Source organism: Ostrea edulis, chromosome 9 (assembly GCF_947568905.1).
Source record: "Ostrea edulis chromosome 9, xbOstEdul1.1, whole genome shotgun sequence".
Lineage (NCBI taxonomy): Eukaryota > Metazoa > Mollusca > Bivalvia > Ostreida > Ostreidae > Ostrea > Ostrea edulis.
In genome coordinates, this window is record NC_079172.1 from 65,361,591 (window position 1) to 65,385,315 (window position 23,725).

At 34.7% G+C, this 23,725-nt stretch overlaps 2 protein-coding genes across 2 annotated transcripts; one reads left to right on the forward strand and one right to left on the reverse strand.

Moving 5' to 3' along the window:
- Positions 1-400: 400 nt before the first annotated feature.
- Positions 401-6,054, reverse strand: LOC125659376 (F-box only protein 36-like). The gene is made up of 5 exons (XM_048891029.2): positions 5,893-6,054; positions 5,554-5,665; positions 2,897-3,072; positions 2,412-2,546; positions 401-1,753 (listed from the first exon to the last, which is right to left on the reverse strand). Exons 1-5 carry the CDS (start codon positions 6,028-6,030, stop codon positions 1,685-1,687), a joined length of 630 nt encoding a protein of 209 aa, XP_048746986.1. The 5' UTR covers positions 6,031-6,054; the 3' UTR covers positions 401-1,684.
- A 6,779-nt stretch (positions 6,055-12,833) lies between these two features.
- On the forward strand, positions 12,834-22,592 carry LOC125658959 (heparan-sulfate 6-O-sulfotransferase 3-B-like). Its single transcript, XM_048890427.2, has 2 exons — positions 12,834-13,421; positions 17,160-22,592. The coding sequence occupies exons 1-2, from the start codon at positions 12,925-12,927 to the stop codon at positions 17,752-17,754; spliced, it is 1,092 nt and encodes a 363-aa protein (XP_048746384.1). The 5' UTR covers positions 12,834-12,924; the 3' UTR covers positions 17,755-22,592.
- Positions 22,593-23,725: the final 1,133 nt, after the last annotated feature.

Here is a 23,725-nt window from a genome sequence, read left to right on the forward strand (position 1 = left end):
TGATCACCGTTTGTTACTTCACCTTTCATTGATCACTCTTCATTATCTTCACCTTTCTAGGAGTTATGAAATTGATCACTGTTCATTATCTTCACCTTTCATTGATCACTGTTTGTTATCTTCACCTTTCATTGATCACTGTTTGTTATCTTCACCTTTCATTGATCAATGTTCGTTATCTTCACCTTTCATTGTACACGAAGACTTTAACATCACAGCGCCATGAAATGACCAACATAGTTTACTCCGCTAGGATGTCAAAGTTAGTAAAGCAAGGTAGCCACTATTATGTTTCGGAATCTCCAACATAATATATGTATATTACAATCACATGATCAATGTCCTGCCTATCCTTAAGGCTCATTTACATAAACATTGTCTTTTCCGGAAAAGAAAACAATTTGCTAATTTACTCTTTATTAAATAACCATTGGACTATAAAATGAAATTTTATGCACACCTCACTGTTTTCATAAATTTCCATCACACAAAACAAAAATCATCTGAGGTAATTACATGTATCAATTAAGTGACAACTACTCTGATTAGAGATTTAATTATTCATTATGTACAGAATTAAAACTACTCTGATTAGAGATTTAATTATTCATTATGTACAGAATTCAAAATTTGCCATAGAGCTCAAACTATTATATATATAGTTATAAATACATACAGAAACAGACCCACATCTTTGCAAGCCAAGAGTTTAGGAAGGAGTGGATCGTAGTTTAGAGAGGAGTGGATCGTAAATCCTTGGCTTGTGAAGATGAGACACACGGATTCAGAACTGTATAGGCACATACACTTGACCAACTTCCCGAAAGTTTATTCTTATTATGCAAACACCAACTACACACGCATTAAATTAGCTATCGATGTTATAATTCTGAAGAGCCTCGCATGCCTATAAACCACAGCCAAATGTTCCTGAATTTTAATGCCGCCGTGGTCATGTTTGTTTATGGCACAACATTATTGAGCACATGGAAAGTTAATAATATTAACTACAGGACTTAAGGCACAAAACAAAAACAGTTTCATTAACACACTCACGAAATTCACTAATAATAAGGTACACAAGAATGATCTGATCTAGTCGGCACTTGCAGGGGAAAATCTGAGCAGTTGAATATTAAAATTCCAAGCGAAATAATTCTATAATAACAGAATGTGAGATATATTCATTAAAACAAAATGTCTCACAAATAAAAGAAACATCATTAGATCGGGTATATTAAGGCAACTACAAAGGTTATAAGCAGTATAATATTGGTCAATATGACAACACAAACAACAACTCTATGAAAAAAAGGTGCAGGACACACTAAATAAATGCATATCATTAAACACAAGAGTACTCAAATATATTTAAGGCATTTGTGCTTGTATACAAATTCTTATGATTCCTTTCAGTTTTACACACATTTAAACCTTGAATGAGTTGATGGCAAGCTTTGATTTAAATAAAAATAAATTAAAAAAACCCATAAAAGTCCATAATATCATTGGAATTTTGGAATAAAGTTGCAGTTTGACAAAACTTCAAACATGTGCAAATTACTGAATAACAAAACAATTTGTTTACACATTACATAGACCAGGTCTGCCACTGGCTTGATTGTAGAATTTTATCACAGGAGATGCTGAAAGGACGGCTGTGCAGATTTCTACGCAATGCTGTTTACGCAGTCTCCATCTCAGTGACAAAGGCGTGGCTTCCATCATGTTTCTGAAGTCGTCTTAACTGCATCTGTAAATTACACATCATAGACTAGTCAGATTGTACATGTATATATGTAAACATTTCATTATACATCATAGACTAGTCAGATTGTATATATGTAAACATTTCATTATTATTCATCATAGACTAGTCAGATTGTATATATGTAAACATTTCATTATACATCATAGACTAGTCAGATTGTATAATATATGTAAACATTTCATTATACATCATAGACTAGTCAGATTGTATATATATGTAAACATTTCATTATACATCATAGACTAGGCAGATTGTATATATTTAAACATTTCATTATACATCATAGTCAGATTGTATTGAAAACTTTGAAATCATTATAAGAATAGATCGGTGTAAGTTCCATGAAATCATTATAAGAATAGATCGGTGTAAGTTCCCATGAAATCATTATAGAATAGATCGGTGTAAGTTCCCATGAAATCATTATAAGAATAGATCGGTGTAAGTTCCCATGAAATCATTATAAGAATAGATCGGTGTAAGTTCCCATGAAATCATTATAAGAATAGATCGGTGTAAGTTCCCATGGCTTTTGTTAGTAGTTCTCGTGTATGTACTCATATCATCATGTTACAGTTAGTAAAAATGGGGAAAAATTGATTAAACAAATTAATAAATTTTAAACTAAATCAGAGTTTACCTGTAGCTGTAGTTTGTTGGTGAAGAAAAGACGTCTCCAGCCCCGCTCTAGTGCTAGCTGTTCAAGTTCCGGTGTGATTGGAGTCTCGCTGTAACGGTGATAAATCATCTTCCACAGGTCGCAAGAATCACATACCTACAAAATAATTCTTATAGGATGAAAGGTGAAGATAATAAACAGTGATCAATCTCATAACTCCTATATGCAATATAAAAAAGAGAGTTGGGCAAACACGGATCCCTGGACACACCAGAGGTGGGATCAGGTGCCTAGGAGGAGCAAGCATCCCCTGTTGACCAGTCACACACATATTAAGAAAATCACTAAACATACAAGCTACAGAAGAATGACACAATGATTAACAACACAGTGTAGCTTAACAGATAAACAGAAATCCTACTGAGTATAACCTCTGCAGCAACCTCATCTGATATGTTTGATTTTTCATTATATCATCTTTTGAAGACTCTAAAATCTTTACTTACCTCTCTGAACATTCTACAAGTTCTTCCCAATCTCTGGATGTCTTCCAAATCCAGATTAAGTATGATCTGGATCTGTACTGAACGTGGCATACGACAAATGAAGTCCAACTTTCCTTCCTCCACCAACGCCAGTAAAAAGTTTAATGTTGGTGCACCTGCTAACCTCTCAATATCACCTGTAAGTGTTTAGATATGATGATCATATCTGGCATGTATCATCATTTATTCAGTGGGGGGGGGGGGGGGGGGGGGGGGGGATCCATATAACCCAAGAAACTATTGATCATTAAGTATTACTAGCTGTATGGGTAAACATTTTAATGGCTTATACAATACCAACTAAATTCATATTTAGAAACAAATAACCTACATAGTCAGTAACCACCAATTTGGATTCAGAAGGGATCATCACACTATTGATAAACATATTTAATTTAAAAACTCTTATCAACAAATATTTAAAACATAAGAAACAAAATATATATGCATGTTTTGTTGATTTTACCAAAGCTTTTGATACAATTAATAGAACTTATTTGTTACCCAAACTATACAAAAAATATTTAAGTCATAGGTGGAAAATTTATAATCTCATAAAACACATGAATTCAAACACTAAATATTGCTGCAAAGATGAATCTAGCAATTAGTAAACCATTTGTGGCTACTCGAGGGGTTAAGCAAGGTGATCACCTTTCCCCTACTCTCTTTAATGAATTTATTGATTTCTACTCGCAACTTATGAATTTTAAACACAAATTAACCCACCTGAACTTCAAAATGTTAAGTTAGTCATTTATTCTTTACAGATGACTTAATTCTTCCCTCAACAACAAAAGAAGGCCTTCAAACCTTGATAGACTGTCTTTCAGAATATTGCATGAAGGAAAAATAACTTGATAAAACTAATTATGCAATATGATTTTTTTTTTTAAATAAGAAAATTGACACAGCTCAACATTGTTTTTATCATAATCTCTCAATAATTTATCTCACACATGATATAGATATCTGTTGTTATAGTATGTTGACCCATTTGAGAAAGTTTTTACCAAAGTTATATTTTTTAAGAACTTTTGTCATAAAGCTCCATTCAACAGAGTCGAGAGCTTTTTGGAAATCAAGAAATAGTATTATTGATTTTAAATCATTTTCTTCACAACATTCAAAAATATCAACAATTGCATTCAGAGCTACATTTCTCCCTTTTATATATTAAGCTGATTGATTAGCATGTATTGCTTTATCCAACACTTTTTGTAGTCTATTGGCTAAAATGAAAGCTATTATTTCATAATCCGTACTTGTAAGTCTAATAGCTAGCCTATAATTGTTAAGACTCTGGGGGTCTTCTTTTTTTAACATGAGAGTAATTAAAGATAGTCTTTGGGAATATGTCATTGTATTTTTTGGAAGATCTCTTGAACAGTGCAATAATGAAATTGTTTTATGTTTTCCCAGAAAGTTTGATAGAATTCACAAGGTAATCCATCAGATCCAGGTGATTTATTTTTTTCATACTGAATACTGTTTTTGTACATTCTGATAGTGATTAAAGAGTGTCTAATTAATTTTTTTCTTCCTCATTTAGACTATATTCTAATTGCATATTACTTAAATATTCATTCACTTTAGTTTCATTTTCATTTGTTGGTGCATACAATTTTTCATAAAAATTGCATGTAGAATCTAATATTTCATCTTCATCAAAAACTGTACCATTTTCATTCTTTAAAGATTTTATCACATTTGACATTAATTTTGTCGTCTCTTTTCCAAAGTTAAAAAATAAGAAGTATTTTCTTTCTCCCCTCTTCAATCCATTTTGCCCTTGATCTTACCTGTGCACCTTTTGCCTTTTTGTTTATTAATTCTGTCAATTCATTTCTAATTTTCTTTCTCTGTTCATATCAATTTTTTCTTATGGCAAGTCTTCTGTCTTACTTATTTCTCCTTGATTAGTATTTATTTTGTTTGTGTAAGATTTAGATAGATTTTTCGGTAAATTTATACATTTTGTTTTTATATTTCTATTCATGACAGATTTTCCCATGAACCTAGTGCATTTTCTATATCAAATTAACTTATAGTTTTTTAAAGAATGTATTCATTTTGCTTGTGAAAGTTCATTTTCAATTAAAGATGTGTTAAATTTCCAGTATCCTGGACCTCAGAGGTTTTCATTTACAATCAAAGAAAAAATTAAACACTTACGATCAGACATCCGAGTACCATTTGAGAGTGAACCATGATGTTTTGAAGCCTTTTATTTTCACATTGAAAACAAAAGGTATATGATAGTAAAATATATTCTGTTCTACTTGTTGGAGTATTTACTCTGCTAAACCATGTATATCCTTTTTTCATGTCATGTAAATCGAGCTTGTTCAGTAATTGTTAGACTGCTTTTATCTGAATCATTTGCTGTTGATCATAAGCAATTATGGTCACCACATATCAAAATATTTTCAAAATTTTCTGTGTATTTACTAATCCAGTCTTTAGTGCATTTAAAAAAATCACATCTATAATTGATATCATTTGGAGCATATAAATTAATAAGTGAATACCGGTCTATATAATACATGTATAAATTTGCAAATATCACCACATGAATTCACGAGATGATGTGAATTAGATTTTTTGTCCAAACTTACTTTGGCACGCGGAATCCTCTTTGAATTCTTCAAAAGTGTCTTTATATTCGTATGGTGGAGTGTGGGAATCGGCCCTAGTAGGAGGTACGATTTTCCAAACTCGGAATATGAACTGAAACGATACAAAATAAATCTTGATTTTAAAAAAAATCAAATGTTCATCTATCATTGAATAAAAACCAAAATATATATTGCAATGCGTTGATTGAAATGTAAGAACTGCGTCATACAAGTTTTGTCCTTAACCTTCAGAGAGCAGGCCCCTGTTTACAGTCTGCAAGTTACATCTTGATTACATTCATTAGCATTCTAGTTTTGAGATGATAAACAATAAATCACCTGGTTCGGGGTAACAAAAACGTGAAAAAAGTCTTTAGAAGGCGCCTTTGCGGTATCCGTATAGTCAACTAAGGCATGATGTTCGTTTAACCAAACGGGAGAAAAGTGCTTCGCCATCTTGACGCTATTTGTTGTCATGGGCAGAGCGTCACTAGTCAGCTCGAGCAAAGTGTTATTCGCATAGGAACATTTTGTCACGTCACAAAAGATTCTTCTCTCTCTCTCTCTCTCTCTCTCTCTCTCTCTAGCCGACCAAATCTACTAAGTGAGGACGTCCTTACAATGTGTAGAAGAAAATACACACATATATTACAAAGTATTCTGTTAGCTATAGCTAGGAATTACCTAATACATGATATGTACTCTTTCGAATTATGAAAAAAAGGTTTTTGTGAGAGAGTGTTAGTAGGGATAAGTCCTCACACCACTTGTCCTCACTAAGCTAATATTTTGTATCTACATCTTTCACATTTATGAGGACATTTTTTTTTTTTCATTTTTTTTTTTTTTTTTTTTTTTGTTGTCCTCGTCACGTGTAATTTTGTCCTCACAACTTCTGTTCATTGATTGAAATTTGTCCTCACTTTACACTTTTTACCACCTGGGTGTCGGTCCTTGCACTTTGATGATCAACCTTTTTAAATGTAATCATTATATGTTATAGCAATGGTAAATGTGATGTAAATGCACAACATCTAGTCATATTTTTCAGTCCACAATCATTGTTATCTTAACTCCAATATTGCAATCAACCTAAATTGTACTGTAGTCAAGACGTGTATGCTATGCATGTCTGTCTCTGATATGTGTCTTAAATTAATTCCACCCTCCTGTGATGTCATCAGATTTTGCAAAATCAATGATTTATCTAGATTTATGCATGATAGGAACATAAATTTTATTGGAATATTTTCCGATACTTATTGTAAAAAAATGTTGTTAGAAATAAACTAGTACTATTTCAAAAGTCTAAGTTATGGATGAATAATCAATGATACGTTTCAAAATATTTAATCCAAGGGCAATAACTCTGTTTCTATTGATTTCTTTATCAAGTCTATTATGCATAGATTTCGTTTATTTCATACCTACATTTTGTATATTTTTGTGAAGATATATAGTTTCATGAAATTGTTATGAATGCTACTATATCGTCATAACCATTTTTTAATGAAATTTTGATAACGCAATTTTCTGACGGTGATATATGATTCTGTTTATGTGCGTCTCTCATCTTAAAAAGTGTGATGACCTATGCATTTCATTTGATAATTTGTTAGTTTTAACTCCAATGAATGGAAATAAATACACTTTTCAAACTTGTATCAGATGAAACTGCGAGTATGGAGTCACCTTGAATCATAACTGGGTGTGGGTTTTTTTGTTGTTGTTTTTTTTTTTTTTTTTTTTTTTTTTTTTTTTTTTTTGTATATTTGCCCCTTGTGGGTCCATAATTTGTCAATAAATCATACCATATCATATACTTATGGAGCGCCAAATTAACATATAAACTCAAATTATTTGAAGATATCGTCAATTCATTTGATGTGCACAACAATTTAATTAAAGATCTCAACAATTGAATTGATAATGCGCGCATTAATTCATTTGATGAGAAGAATAATTGATGCGCGCATTAATTCATTTGATGAGAGCAATAATTGAATTGATGCGCGCATTAATTCATTTGATGAGAGCAATAATTCCTTTAGAGAGAGCAACTAAGATATCTTCAGTTCGACATATCCACGATTGAATTAATGATCTCTTTAGCTGAATTGTTATTTTCTTTAAAAGAATTGATGCGTGCATTAATTCCTTTTACAAAAGCCAGTGGCGGATTTAAAGGGGGGTGCAGCCGGCGCCCCCCCCCCCCTCCCCCCTAAGATTTCCCCATTTCACATTTAAGGTAAATCGTGGTATCTTGTTTAGAAAAATGTACTAAACGATATAAGAAGCAATAATTTCTTCCACTCCCTGAGAAATAAATAACAAAATATGTTGATTTCTTGAATTACTTTATTGGGAGAACTTTTTTTTCAAAAACCCTTAAAGGGACTGATTCACGATTTTACCCAAAATTTTGTTTTTCACTTTTAATGATCAAAATCTACTGTCTAATGTGTTTGAAAGATTTCAAATGAAAATTAAGGTTATACATCATCACAGAAGCTCCTTTTAGAGAGTTTATTATCTGTTTTGTAAACAAAGATTGCGGTATGCTATTGTTTACGAAATTTTCAAAAGAAATGGATATCGATCTAAGTATAATATATTATGAAGCAGTGGGATAAGACATTTTTTAAAACGTGGATAAATTAGTGTTTTGTGATAATGACACGTGTATTTAAGCTTCTTGGAACATGAAAAAATGTATAAAGAGACACCATAGATCAGAGAGAAATATTTATTCGTGGTTCGAATTTCCTCCATTGTTTACATATAGGTTATAGTGCAATATCCTTGACCCAGGCGCCTATGAATTCATTTAAAAGAGATCATCAAATTATTTAATACCGAGCTCTAAATTAATTATTACGAGCAATATTTCTACGAAATTGAAAGAGAGCAATAATTGAATTAGTGCGCGCATCAAATCTATTATTGCTCTCATTAATTCAATTGATGTGTGCATCAATTGAATTGATGAGAGCAATAATTGAATTAATGCGCGCATTAAATCAATTATTGCTCTCATTAATTCATTTTATGCGCGTATGAATTCAATTGAAGAGAACAATAATTGAATTGTTCAAAGCGCGCAGTAATTCATTTGATTAGAGCAATAATTGATTTAATGCGTGCATTAATTCAATGGAAGAGAGCAATAATTGAATTGATGATATATGCAAATAATTGAAGATATCTTCAATTATTTGAGTTTATGTTAATTTGGCGCTCCATATATACTGAACAGTGGTATTTACTTAATTCAAAATTTGAGGCTATGGTTGTAATTTAGATATATATGAGGTCCCATGATTGATTGTGTTGTTTAATATCCCTCTCGAGAAAATTTCAATCATGCCGTTGGAAGTTCAAGTTTGACCTTTTCTTGGTACTCAAGGTCTCATTGAGCAGTGACATCAATAATTTTTGGTAGTTGCGTATCTGACAGATAGTACATGTACCGTTTCACCATGCACTACACGTGGATTTCCCGTGAGAAATAGGTGTCGCTTTGCAGCTGTGATCTACACGTGCTATTTTGATATTCATTTGGACAGATTTTGTCTCCGCTTTGTTTGGTTACTAATTTAAACAGGCTAAGACACAACTTTCAAACGGATGAAATAAAGCAATGGGAACCAGCTCATTCAGTTATTTCCAAAGCTGCAATAGAATTCACTGAAATTTCAATAAGAGAGAAGTAAGTTACAAACACAGGGTGTGTGCGCAGATCTAGAACGATTGGGGTCCGTAACCCCACCCCCACTGGATTTTGCAAAATACATATCCCATCATGATGTATGAAAAAATTGAATTATTACACTTGCGTGCTAAGCAAAAGTTGGACGACCCCCCCCCCCCCCCCCCCCCCCCCCCCCCCCCCACACACACACACCCACACACACACACACACAAAATCCTGGATCTGAGATAACAATAATACTATGTACAACATACAATCTGATGAGATAACAAGGTTACTATCTACAGCATACAATCTGAGATTATAAGGTTACTATGAACATCACACAATCTGAGATTACAAGGTTAATATGTACAGCATACAATCTGAGATTACAAGGTTACTATGTACAGCATACAATCTGAGATTACAAGGTTACTATGTACATCACACAATCTGAGATTACAAGGTTACTATGTACAACACACAATCTGAGATTACAAGGTTACTATGTACAACACACAATCTGAAATTACAAGATTACTATGTACAGTATACAATCTGAGATTACAAGGTTACTATGTACAGCATACAATCTGAGATTACAAGGTTACTATGTACAACACACAATCTGAGATTACAAGATTACTATGTACACTACAGAATCTGAGATTACAAGGTTAATATGTACAGCATACAATCTGAGATTACAAGGTTACTATGTTCTAGATTACAGTGTGAAATTAAGAGGTTACTAAGTACCAGCATCCAATCTGAAATTAGCCAAAATCACTGCCATCAATATATAAAGAACCGCTTAACAACTGATATTTTAACATACCAGACAGCATTCGATCTAATGACAGGTTGCATTGCAAATAAAATCATTAAACACCGATCAAAGAAGGTGCGAAATGCTGACTTTAAACGAGACTGTTGAAACACTTGTAACATCAGCTTATAATCGTCAGTAGCATGCCTCGATTTCGAAATGCTGACTTCAAACGAGACTGTTGAAACACTTGTAACATCAGCTTATAATCGTCAGTAGCATGCCTCGATTTAAAAATTTATCATAAACAGAACGTGCTCTCCCGTATCGAATCATTTGAGAGAAATATACACAAGATACAGATGATAATGGGATATTGCTACATAAACATGGGAAGTTGACGATGGAGAAGCTGAAGTCATCCCATTTGTCATAAAGCTCAGTTGTTAGTCTGCTGTTAATATAGATCTATTTTCAATAAAATATCAAAGGATGAAGCAGAAGACTGCTCAATAGGGTGTTTTATATTTCAAGTTCACCGGGATATATCGATATCAACATTTGAATGAAAATGAGTATTGCTAACTGACAAAACGTCAGCGATATACCAGTATCTTAATGGTGCGTTGAAGGCCCAGCGATATACCAGTATCTTAATGGTGTGTTGAAGGCCCAGCGAGATACCAGTATCTTAATGGTGTGTTGAAGGCCCAGGAAACTGGAGAAATAGATCGAACTACTGCTTCATAATTAGATAATTCATTGAATGTAGATATTAACTGCAAACTAACAACTCAACTTTATGACAAACGGGATGATTTCAGCTTCTCCATCGATCGTCAACTTCCCATATTTATGTAGCAATATTCCAATATCACCTGCATACGGTGTTTATATCTCTCAACTGATTCGATACGCAAGAGCTTGTTGTGCTTATAGTCAGTTTTTAAATCGAAACAGGCTGATGATGCAGGGATTCCAACAGTCTCGCTTAAAGTCAACATTTCGCAAATCCTGTGGTCGTTATAACAATCTAGTTGGCACACTGGTTTTGACTACGGATAACTCCGTTAACCTGATCAAGATGTATGGCTCACGGCGGGTGTGACCCGTCGACAGGAGATGCTTACTAATTCTTCTAGGCACCTGATCCCACCTCTGGTATATCTAGGGGTCCGTGTTTGCCAAATCCTCTATGTTGTATTGCTTATAAGAGTTGTGAGATTGATCCACGTATGAAGCAAAAGCTACTGGACGACTCTGTGGTGTCTTTTTTCGAGTTCACTGGGATATATCGAATCGAAATATGAATGAAAATTATATGTTATTGTTAATAGATAAAACGTCGTCGATATATCTAGATGTCGAATTGAAGGCCACAGAAAGATATTTTTTTCTTCTCACGTAGAAGTTTTTGTTTTTTTTTTAATAAATTCTGCTTTATATGAATATAAAAACAGGTCAGCTAACAAAGGAGCACAATGCGTGCCCATGGGGATTCCAACAGATTGTTGGAAGACTTGATCACCAAAGACCACGGAGATATTGTCAATGAGGAACTCCAGCATATTTCTAATTTGAACTTCAGAGTACTTGTGCGTGGAATCATAGTGGCGTTTAACAAAGTAATTTTTTGATGACTGATCTTTGCGTTTTCCAAATGGAGTTTTTAAAATGAGGAGAGTAGAGGAGACTTGACGGGACAGAAAAATATTTGTATTTTCTGAACACGTGGAAAGGGTGAAACAACAGTACCACGAATTGCGACATTTAATATGTTCAAAAGGAAATTCTCCGAGAGCAGGACTTGCAGGTATGTTTTCATGCTGTTGCTCGGAGGAGGTAAAGGCTAATTTCAATCGGCTTCATAACCTAGCAGTAACCTGTTTTCCAGGCTTTACCAGTCACATAGAATAGAATACTTTATTTCTAATTCAGAGTCCAAAATAGGCAAACGTGAGATGATTACAACAATGAAGAGAAGAGATGCCAATTAAACGATAGAATATGCATATTAATCAATAACTGATAAGATATACTGAAGAACACATCATTCTTTTACAAATGTCATACATACATATATATTATATTACTATACCATGTTATTGTTAATAAATCTGCCCACAAGATCAAAAATTTCTTAAATATCTTCTGTATTGAGTAGCCAAAATAGTTTTTGTTCCTTATCTAAAGTAGAACATTTTGGATCCTTTTTTTCCTACAAAATCAAATATTTCTTTTCTTTCGTTATCGTATTTTTCATATGTAATTAAAAAATGTATTTCCTTTTCAATATTAGACTTACATTTTGTGTATAATCGGTCCTTTCTAGGAATGTTGATAACCCTACCCATCTCCATTTTTAACCTATGAGAAGAAATTCTTAACTTGCACTTGCAATGACCCTCTGTGATTTAAATTTCTGACTATAGCCTAAATAATGTTCACATAACTACTGTTTTGTTTGAGCTTCACACATGTGCTTAATTTGCCTTCATTATAGTTCTGTAAATTTAAATACCAGCCTTTCACATAATAATCCAATATTGTTTCATTACAGATCAATTTAAATTTATGTTTCCCAGAAGTAACAAGTTCATCTCTGATATCAAAGAACAGGGAGGCAATGGAAGCAGGCTAGCTTTTTTGTGTTGATCAGTTTCTATCATACTGAGCATCTTAGATATAACGTCTTCAATTTTGGACCCCTGCAAATATCCCCTTTAATCAGGCGCATAAAAAAAAAAATCCTATATCGTGCGAGAGGAAGCGCCTTCATTGGTCCCTAAACGAATACTTTTTGTAACGACTTAACAAATTTCTTAACGTCAAATGTCATTTCCGGTCCCATCACAGACTTCTTTACCTTACAGTGTTGTTTTGGTTTTTCATTGTGATTAATTCATTTATGAAGAATGAGACAAAAATGTGGAAGCGACACAGAAAGTGGATTCTCTCCGTCACGGCTTTTGTGTCAATCACCACTCTGCTCTGTGTGTTGTACACGGGCAGGACTTTCCAGCCCCACGGGTCGGTGAACTTACAACGGTATGTGCAGACCTATCAGAATGGGCAGTTGATACCGAACAGTTTTTCTCCCTATGTTCTTAACCGTGAGTACACGCTGAACTTGGAGGACGAAGATGTCATCGTGTTTCTACACATACAAAAAACAGGTGGAAGTACTTTCGGGAGACATCTTGTTAAAAATCTGGACATTGACAAGCCCTGTGAGTGTGTGCCGGGAGTAAAACGCTGTGACTGCCTTACTCCCAAGAAAACATTATGGTTATTCAGTCGATTTTCCACTGGTTGGGTGTGTGGGCTTCATGCTGACTGGACAGAACTGAAGAATTGTGTGGAGGAGCAAATGGACAAGAAAGAGAACATGCACAGAAACAGAAAGTAAGGAGAGAGGTTAATTTTGTGTGTCAGCTTTCCTTACATTTCATAAACCACAGGTATCTGAATTGTAATCAATAAATAGATATAAATGGGAAAAAAATATTTAAATGTATTTATATATCGCTTTTTCTTTCTTCCATATATTGGTCCCATGGGGATCTGGGTTAGAATCGAGGTCCTCAGTACCTCTTGTCGTAAGAGGTGCTGTCCTTTTGGGTGAGACCACAAAAACGAAAAACTGAGATCCCATGTCACAGCAGGTGTGACACAATAAAGCTCCCTCCCTGCTTGAAGGCCATAAGCGCCAAGCATAGGCCTAAATTCTGCAGCCCTTCACCAGCAATGGTGACGTCTCCATGAGTGAAAGATTCTCAAGAGGGACGTTAAACAATATACAATCAATCAATCTATATATTGATTAAAATTCAAATACCTACATGCATATAGAGTATAGACTGATCTACCAGCTCATATACAGGGATGAAAATACAGCCTGCCTGAGACTGTCAATTTCTCAGGCAGGTGGAGATGAAATTTCATACAATGGCCTGGCGGTTGGGTAATTTTAACAGTCAGTCTACATCAGCAAATGTCACAAAGAAGCTTTGTTCTAGGAAATTCATTTGTGTAAAATAAAACTGAAAATAAGAACTTGCAAATTTTGAAGAGGATCAACAACTTTTGAGTGTAACCAGCCCTGGGGCTGACTAACACTTTCAACCCTTTCATATGTACAATGTATAGACAATCTTTTGTCTTTAAACAGGTCAAGCACAATTAACCTAAAGCAAGGTCATGTCACTGTAGTGCTACTAAGCATCCCTCTATAGCTCATAAATAAATATCCATTTATATGGTAATCTCTCTTGTTGTGTATGAATAGTACAGACCATATCCCAATGATTTTTCAAAAAAGTAGAAGACTAGCATTCTACTAGCCCTGCAGTTTTCCTTCATGTTGAATATTAAGCTCGGTGGATTAATGCACTGCCAGTCCTGGAATTTAATTTTCAGTAATTTTGCACTATGAATTTCAGAATTTTTTTAGTTTTTATTACTTAAAAGATTATTATGCTCTTGTTTGTGTTTTGCAGTTTTCTTTTGTATGTTTTTGGATTCATCACTTAATGACAACTATTATATTTCTCCCATAAAACAAAATAAATATTTGTGCTCCAGCTCTTATCAGCTCCTGTACCGTATATATACTCGCGTATAAGTCGGTTCGCCTATAAGTCGGTTGCATAATTTGAGGTTTAATATTTTGGAGGGAATTGCCATCAACTCATTTATAAGTCGGTCTAACTTTTTTCAAGAATTGGTTGACAATATCAAATCAATGCTTACAAAAATAATGTTTTTACCTGTGTTTCAAATAATATGCTGAGAAATACGCCGACATTCGATATTTTTTTTCCCAAGAAATCAATTTCATATCAATACTCTCAGGGATTTATCTAGGTTGTTTTTACTACCGGTAAAAGGTACCTTTCCCCTTTGACAACAAATGGATATTTCCCCTTCCACAGATTATAAATCCCCTTTATTTGTAGAAATTTTACAAAATTGTATGAGAATTTTCAACAAAATCATTTTTTATATATTCTAAGTCATTTTCTATAATTGTCAGACTTACAATATAGATAAAATGAGTAATCAATCAATTTATAATCCATGGATGTCCCCCACCACCATCCCCTGGAAGGTCATGACTGCATTCTCAAAAATTCCCCATAAAAATAAAATGGGTAGTACCATCTAAATGCTGGATAAAACCTTGACTCTTATGTATTTATCTGTATTCCAATGATATTTTGGGATATAACATCGATATTTCACTTTTAATTCTCAACAAATTAAACAGTTACTATTTTGTTTATTTCGTCCATGTTTTTGTTGTTTAAAAAATACTAGGCTATACATTACGCCATCCAGAAAAATACTAAATTTTCTTAGGACACTCATATAAGTCAGACATAGAGTTTTGGATCAAAATTTTAACTCCAAAAAATCCGACTTACAATACAGGCGAGTATATATGGTACTCATTGTTTTCAAGAAAATTAGCCCCAACCCCAATTGCTTGACAAGATTTTTTCACCCAGTTTCATGAAGTTCACCGACCTCAGTCAGGGTAAAATTTTATTTTTATGCCCCTGTATCGAAGGGCACATTGTTTTTGTCCTGACTTTGCTTATAACTTTCAAATGGTGAGTGATATGTCTCTCATATTTCCTATGTGCATTCCTTGTGACATAACCTTTCTTTTTGATCTTGTGACCTTGGAGTTTGACCTACTTCTAATAGATTAAACTAAGCAATATCTCCAGAAAATTTTAGGTAGGACTTTCATCTTTTGTATGTATAGATTCCTTATGACAAGACCTTAATTTCATTTGGGTTTTTTTTGTTCATGTTTTTTCCACTGGTGGCATGATGTTTTACAAGCACATCTTGTTTTACATTTGTATTTATTCTGGCCATTACTACACAATGCAAAGTACTCAGTAAACTGAATGTGCAGAGATCTGTTCTAAATGTGCTTTAATTAACAATGAATTCACAGTGCAGAGGGGTGTCTGACCGAGACTTACATCAAGTGATTAAAGTGTTGTGAGTGCCAGCATCCTTTGAAGACTTGAAATTTTGGCCTTTTATTCTTAATTTGTCTCGAGGATGTGGACTTGTAGGCATGTTAGCACAGAATAATGTAGACTGATTTAAAGCACTTTTCTCAACACAATATGTGCAGGTCAAAATTGAGGTTAATGTTGCTATTTTCCCTTGAATATGTTTTTCACATCAATTGAGCAGTTAATTTGAATATAAATGTTGTTAAATGATGTTGTAAAATGGCTGTGTGTGGGTTGTTCTATTAAATAATGAAATGTTCTAATAATAAAATGTACCAATATATCATGTTACGTATGTGCATACATGCATCACATACAGACAGCAGACTTAATATCCACACTACATCATTATTGCACATCTGCACTGTGTAGGGCAGGCAGACAACTTGTTCTAGGACCAATAGCACATCTGCACTGTGTAGGGCAGGCAGACAACTTGTTCTAGGACCAATAGCACATCTGCACTGTGTAGGGCAGGCAGACAACTTGTTCTAGGACCAATAGCACATCTGCACTGTGTAGGGCAGGCAGACAACTTGCTCTAGGACCAATAGCACATCTGCACTGTGTAGGGCAGGCAGACAACTTGTTCTAGGACCAATAGCACATCTGCACTGTGTAGGGCAGGCAGACAACTTGTTCTAGGACCAATAGCACATCTGCACTGTGTTGGGCAGGCAGACAACTGGTTCTAGGGCCAATAGCACATCTGCACTGTGTAGAGCAGGCGGACAACTTGTTCTAGGACCAATAGCACATCTGCACTGTGTAGGGCAGGCAGACAACTTGTTCTAGGACCAATAGCACATCTGCACTGTGTAGGGCAGGCAGACAACTTGTTCTAGGACCAATAGCACATCTGCACTGTGTAGGGCAGGCAGACAACTTGTTCTAGGGCCAATTTGCCAGGATTGATCAAAACTTAGCACCATTTTAAAGACCAGAACAATATTGGTTTCCAATTAAAATTTCCTAATTAAACTCCTGAAAGTCATGATACATGTATCGATATTTTTCAGAGAATTACATGTTTATTTGCAACACCTGTAGTGTACACAATGTGTAGAATCATTCATGACTAAGACTGTTAAATTGTGTTCTGCAGGTATCACTATGTGACAATTATCCGCGATCCTGTCAGCAGATACTTGAGTGAGTGGAAGCACGTTCGCCGCGGTGCCACGTGGAAGACTGCCAGGCTCTACTGTAATGGACGACAAGCCACCCTGGATGAAGTGCCATTCTGTTTTGAGTCCGAGACTTGGGAGGGTGTGACATTGAATGAGTTTATCAATTGTCGGGACAACTTAGCTAATAATCGACAGACTCGGATGCTGGCCAACCTCAGCAAGGTCAACTGTTACAACCGAACCGGCATGTCAGAGGACGAACGAAACCATCTGATGCTGGAAAGTGCCAAAGATAACCTTCGTGATCTCTCATTTTTCGGTCTGACTGAGTTGCAGGTTGAGACTCAGAGACTGTTTGAGCATGTCTTTCATATACAGTTTGTGAAAGATTTTATTCAAATTAACACAACTCACAGCATGAAAGCCAGACCAACTAAAGAGCAGTGGGAAAAAATCGTAAAATTAAACACCTTGGACATTGCACTGTATCAGTATGCAAAGGATCTTTTCCAACAGCGTGTCAAAGCCATGAATGAGGAACTCAATGATACGGCCCTCTTCCCAGACTAGGGGGTATATTCCCTGATTTTAGGGAGTATTATTTTGTGTGCAATGTCTTGATGCAACACAGAGAATTTAAATGTCCATCTACCACGGTGGTAAACACAAACATTGTGGGATAGCAGCAACAACCAAGTTGTTTTGCTGTAAGCATAATTCAATGCTATTCTCTGATTATATTTGGGAAAGCTGTTGCACTGTAGTTCAGTATCAGCAGATGTTCACTTTAGAAGAGCTTAGCTATTTGTAGAAGATTCTGTATATGCACTGAAAAGTTTGGAGTAAGTGACGACAGTGTTTAATTTCTGCTGAAACTCTACATACAGTAATTCCCAATTACAAGAGCTTATAATGAATAATTATTTATTAATGACACATGTATGTGCAGTATTATTCCCACTACAGCAATGAGCCCTTGAACAAACAACTTATCCTAATTTGTATGTCGAGTATGAAATGAAAATACAGGTTATTCGTATGAAGTGGAGAAACAAATTTAAACCAATGTGGTTTTTTAAGTTGTCCTGTGTTGCATTATGAGACAGGAGTGTGGCTATTTTTAGATAGTTTAGATATTAATACATTTGATTTAGAAATTAATACACCTGATATTTAGGTTAGTAGGAGAAGATATGCTTGCCATATGATACGGTAGATTGCATCTGATACCTTGTGTACATATATTTTCTACAAGATTTTAGCACCTTTTTTCCTTTTACAGTGAAATTTTGTTAATATCACATCTGCTAGTAATTTTTGTATAGAGATGAAGGTTGATGTGTCCCTCTGTGAATCGTTGTGTTGTTAATATGACATCTGCTAGTAATTTTTGTATAGAGATGAAGGTTGATGTGTCCCTCTGTGAATCGTTGACAAATACGTTGTGTTCGTGTTTTCCGCAGACGGAGTGATATTATAATCCACACGACCCAAAAATACCGCTGCTTTATGCCGTTCACTTGAGAGATTATGATGAAGTCAGACATAGATATAATAGCTATGTAAAATGTTAATGCATTTCTTGTTAACTGTAAATGAGATTTTTTCACAAATTATGTCACCTGTTGACCTCTTTCTGAGGTATTACTTTGTCCATCTGTCTGTCACACAACAAGAGCTTTATAACTGTAATTTAAGAGATGGGACTTTGTGTGAGGGTCAAGTAACGGTATGTGCGTACCGATAATTAAGATTTTTTTCCCCAAGTGAACATGAATAATGTAACTATCATAGAAGTATAGTAACTAAGGCAACGTAAACTATTGGATTTCATCCCAGAGTGAAAGGATGGCCAACATTTTAAGTTTATTCTCGACTAATTTAATCTCGGATGTCGATCTGGTTGGTCTTATTTGTGTAATGTGTGCATTGTATGAACCTTCTTCTCGTGAGGTCAGAATGGCCTCCGTAAGTTTATCTGTTGTGGATGTATCCTATCTAATTCATGTGTGAAACACTGAAGGGTCGTTAGATATGCACACAGATTCAAAATAGCACGTGGTATGCCAATAAGATTGTTTTGTTTTATTTATAGAATACCGTAGTATTGTGTGTACCTTTAATATAGGCCTTCATTAAGGATGCCATCGGAGGCGACACACGTTCCTTGGAGGGAGGAGCTAATTGTATAACATACAGGGAGTGAATATAATGAAAACCTGCGGCACGTATTGTACTAATTTGTTATCAAACACAAGGGCTATACACCTAAGGTTGTACTGTACTCAAATTTTTCATTATTTTAACTTTTTTTCTACTTGGACCAGATCCTGATTGACAACAATTCTTATTGTCATAGTCTTCCTAAGTTTAGACTTGGTCAACATTGTCACAGACTGCCTGTGCTGTGGACCAGGTTCGTGATTTAGCCAACTTTTAACTATGTTGAATTCTGTTATACTGGCAGGCTGTCTAAACATTTCATCAGGAACTCTCAAACAATTTGGCTTCTGGGTGAAAACCCTACATCCATTTGAAACTCTATTTGAACATTACATATGGTCACTTATAGGGAGAGGAAGATACTGTCCATTATCCTAGCAGTCAGTACATCCAATATATCGGACAGCTAAGGTAGATTTCATTATCCTAGCGGTCAGTACATCCAATATATCGGACAGCTAAGATAGATTTCATTATCCTAGCGGTCAGTACATCCAATATATCGGAAAGCTAAGTTAGATTTCATCCCTCTCTCTGAGGTACTGTAGATCATGTTTCTGTTACAGAACATTTATATCTGAAACTCATCACAAGACTCAGCCTCGTTTACAATCTCATCAGTTTATGTCTGTAATGTTGCTTAATCACAATAGATTGATATTGTTTTTCATGATATGATTTATGGACAATTTTTACAAGAGAGAGAGAGAGAGATAGAGAGAGAGAGAGATTTCTTATCTAATGTCATATCACCATCCGTGAGGGAAACTGTCATTCTACTTAAAGAATCTTGAACCAAATAAAATGGGGTAAGCTTTGCATGGGGACCAATCAGTTATGCCTTTTGCTGCTTTGCTTGTTTAGAGTCAAGAGCCACTGCTTTACAATGTAAGGGACTGAGGGATTGTTAACTGCTTACCCAGCATTTGTATAATCGGTTATTGAGTATATAATTAGTGAATCATGCAATACGATCAATGTTCTACACACGTCACAATGCACAAAGTGTTCTGCCAGATTTATATAAAATTGTCAGAAATTCTATGTACAAATATGTATCCACTTCTGCTTATATGTATTGTATTGAGTGCTAGTACATTTGTTTGTCAATAAGTTTTTGTGCCTCTGTTCACTGGAGCGTGTAGTGTTCTCCTGTTCTGTCATTCCATCATTCTGCAATTCTGTCATAATTCAGTTTCCGTTGATTATCTCTACTACAGATGCACGTATTCAACTGAAATTTGGTATATAGATATATCATGAGATTATCCAGATCAAGTTTTTGGTTGAATATTTTTTTTACAGAGTTGTGCCCCTTGGACTTAGATTAATTTCCTCTCATTATCTCAGTCACACCAAGACATTTTGAATTGAAATTTGGAATATAGATCTGTCCTGCAAATATGCTGGTAGGGTTTGTAATAATTTTTAGCCTTAAAAAGTTTTCCACTCCTTTTCTCAGTCATACATGGACATTTTGGATTGAAATTTGGGATACAGATTTATCGTGAGAATACGCAGTACTTATATGCTTTACCTCAGATATTTTTTGGCAGAGTTATGGCTCTTAGATGGGACATTTTGTCTGACACAGCTACTGTATTTACAGACAGGTTTGCCAGGGATAGTCATGTGCCAAAAGTGAAAATTTATTTTTCTCTTGTATTTTATATGGAAAACAACACTTTGTTAAGTAATCACCAAGGTTGCCATTTTAAATTCATGAATTTCATCCAAAATTGTTAAAATTTTCAATGAAATAAGAAAGCCTAATCTTAATTTAATCTTGATTATATTAAATCATAATTCAATTCAGACTGAATAAGAAAAAAACTGACTCGAGATAGGATGATAGAATCTTTCATTAATATGAGTGTGGGAATGGGGAATGGGGAAATTCCACCTAGGGGATAACGGATACTGTTCCCTTGGTGGTATTTCCATATCCCACAGTAGTAAATAAAGAAGGACTTTTTTTCCAGTTTAGTACATTGATACAGGAGCTTTGAGAAAATTCAATGTTATAAAAAAAATTCATTTGAACTCAAATACAAAAACTATGTAGAAAACCCAAAAATGGTGTACACTTTTACGTGTAAACTAAAAAAAACCAAAGCTGATCTCCAGAAAACTACATCAAATCAAAATTTAAAGAAAAACGATACAAAATATTTTACTTTACGTAATCATAGAAAATATATGATGTCACAATCAATGACGTGGCTGTTTTGTAAGATGGAAAATTCTGTCTTTCACTGGTGATAACTCGTGGAAATTCAAGAGCTAATATTTGTAATGGTGTAGGTTGTACAGATGACGGAGGTCAGAATAATCGTAAAATCCAAGTGTGGGAGTGAGGGAGACCACAATACCGAAGCTGGTGAACGACAGTGGTGAGAAGTGTGTACCTGAATAAACCAGCCCCCCCCCCCAAACAAAAAATTAAATAGAATTATGCACAGAATGTGGAGGCAAAGTGTATTTTTAAATTTATCATCAACTCTAAAAATTTGTCTCCGTATGATACCTAAAAAAATTAAATTGTATCAAAAAGTGTTTGGGTTTTTTTTTTTCGATGAAATTTATGGTACATATTTATATGTTTTTACATGAATGTTGATTGTTATAGATACTTGCGTTAAAATTCTACAGTTGATGTGGCATTACTAGTGAGCTATATCTGTCGCTGACTGGTGTATGTAGGGCGATGCTGAACATTGTGCTCCGTACTTCCGAGTTTTGAAGTAATCTGTCAGTATTTTTAGGTGCTTTTATACAAGACCACTGAAGGACCCAGTGGTTGTCATTAAATATTGACTTATTGATGTGTATTTTATGTATGTTATACATTGTGTGTGTTCTATGATCACATGTTCACAGTTGTTAATTACACATAGGTTTGTACATTGTATAAACAAACGCGCTTTAACTCTTTCAAAGTGAAAGAATACTGAACCTTCCTTTTTAAATCAAAAGCCACAAATTTTTTATTTAAAAAGAAATTATATATACAATATTTAATCTATTTATTAAATTATTTTGTTGATGTCGAGGTACATTTTCTGTCAAAGGGAGAGAACTATTAAAAGGACAACCAAAGTGAAACAGTATATTAGATTATTGTTACATAGATCTGGCTTCTAATTGTTCTGTGTTATTTTAAACAATAAAATCATTGAACATTTTATCTCGAGTTTGTATTTTGTTAATGTAGTGTCTCGTAAAGCGATTTTAACATCTCTGTGTGTTATCATCCTGTAGATTCGTAGATATATGTGATGAAGAAGTGATAACAAGAAATGTCAGTAATACGTATATATTATTACTACAGTAACTTGATCCGAGGAGTCGGATCACGTTGAGTTGACAGGTGCGGATCATCAGATCACACAAGACGCGAAGTGTTGAGTTTGATCTGATGATCCGCGCCTGCCAACGAGACAAATAAATAAATTTATTATATACCCTCTTAAGCATTTTAAATCCACATTTATGAGATACTAAATGTAATCCAAATTATCAAAAATATAGACATACAGTGAAATTATGTTTTGTATACGCAGTTTTGTTTGTGACGCGGTCAGTATTTTCCACAAAAACGTGTTGATGTGTTGTGACGTTATCAGTTTCAGAGGAGGCCTCGCCCGATGCGGGTTTTCTTTTCACACCATGTATTTTTCCATATCAGGTCCCTAACTAACTGTGTAACTAATAATGCCCCCCCCCCCCCCCCCACCTCCCCCTCCTGGTGAAAAATTTAAAAGGGTTATACACATGCATCATTTAAATGATAGTAGTGCCACAAACCAATTCAAGATATAGAGCAGACAATATCTTCCTATGTCTGGAGTAGATTGACCATGTGACTTAACAATCAATATGGGTCATCTACCCCCTATGATGTTCCAGTAAGTTAGGTGTCAATCAAGCAAAGGGTTCTCAAGATATTGAGAGGACAATATATTCCTATGTTCAGTTTTACCCTTGACCTTTAACCATGTGACCTCAAAATCAATAGGAGTCATCTACTCCTCACAATGTACTAGTTTAATGTCCATCAAGGAAAGGGTTCTTGATCTTCCTATGTCCAGAATGGATTGACCCTTGACCTTTTGATGTGAAAATCAATAGGGGTCCTCTTCTACTCATAAACAACCCACAGATGAAATATCATTATAATCAAGTGAATGGTTCTCAAGATATTGAGTGGACATGTGGTCTACCAACTGACAAGTGCAAAGCAATGTGCCCCTCTTCTTTGAAGTAGGGCATGTATATTATTACGCAATTTAAAAGAGAAGCACTGCTTGAGAAATAA

Excerpts from the sequence above, each read along its gene's own strand:
- LOC125659376 (XM_048891029.2), bottom strand. The coding sequence starts at position 6,030 with ATGACAACAAATAGCGTCAAGATGGCGAAGCACTTTTCTCCCGTTTGG. Across the intron at positions 3,073-5,553 it reads AGAGGATTCCGCGTGCCAAA|GTGATATTGAGAGGTTAGCA; the intron begins GTAAGTTTGGAC and ends AAACACTTACAG. Across the intron at positions 2,547-2,896 it reads CTTGTAGAATGTTCAGAGAG|GTATGTGATTCTTGCGACCT; the intron begins GTAAGTAAAGAT and ends ATTATTTTGTAG.
- LOC125658959 (XM_048890427.2), top strand. The coding sequence starts at position 12,925 with ATGAAGAATGAGACAAAAATGTGGAAGCGACACAGAAAGTGGATTCTC. Across the intron at positions 13,422-17,159 it reads AACATGCACAGAAACAGAAA|GTATCACTATGTGACAATTA; the intron begins GTAAGGAGAGAG and ends TGTGTTCTGCAG.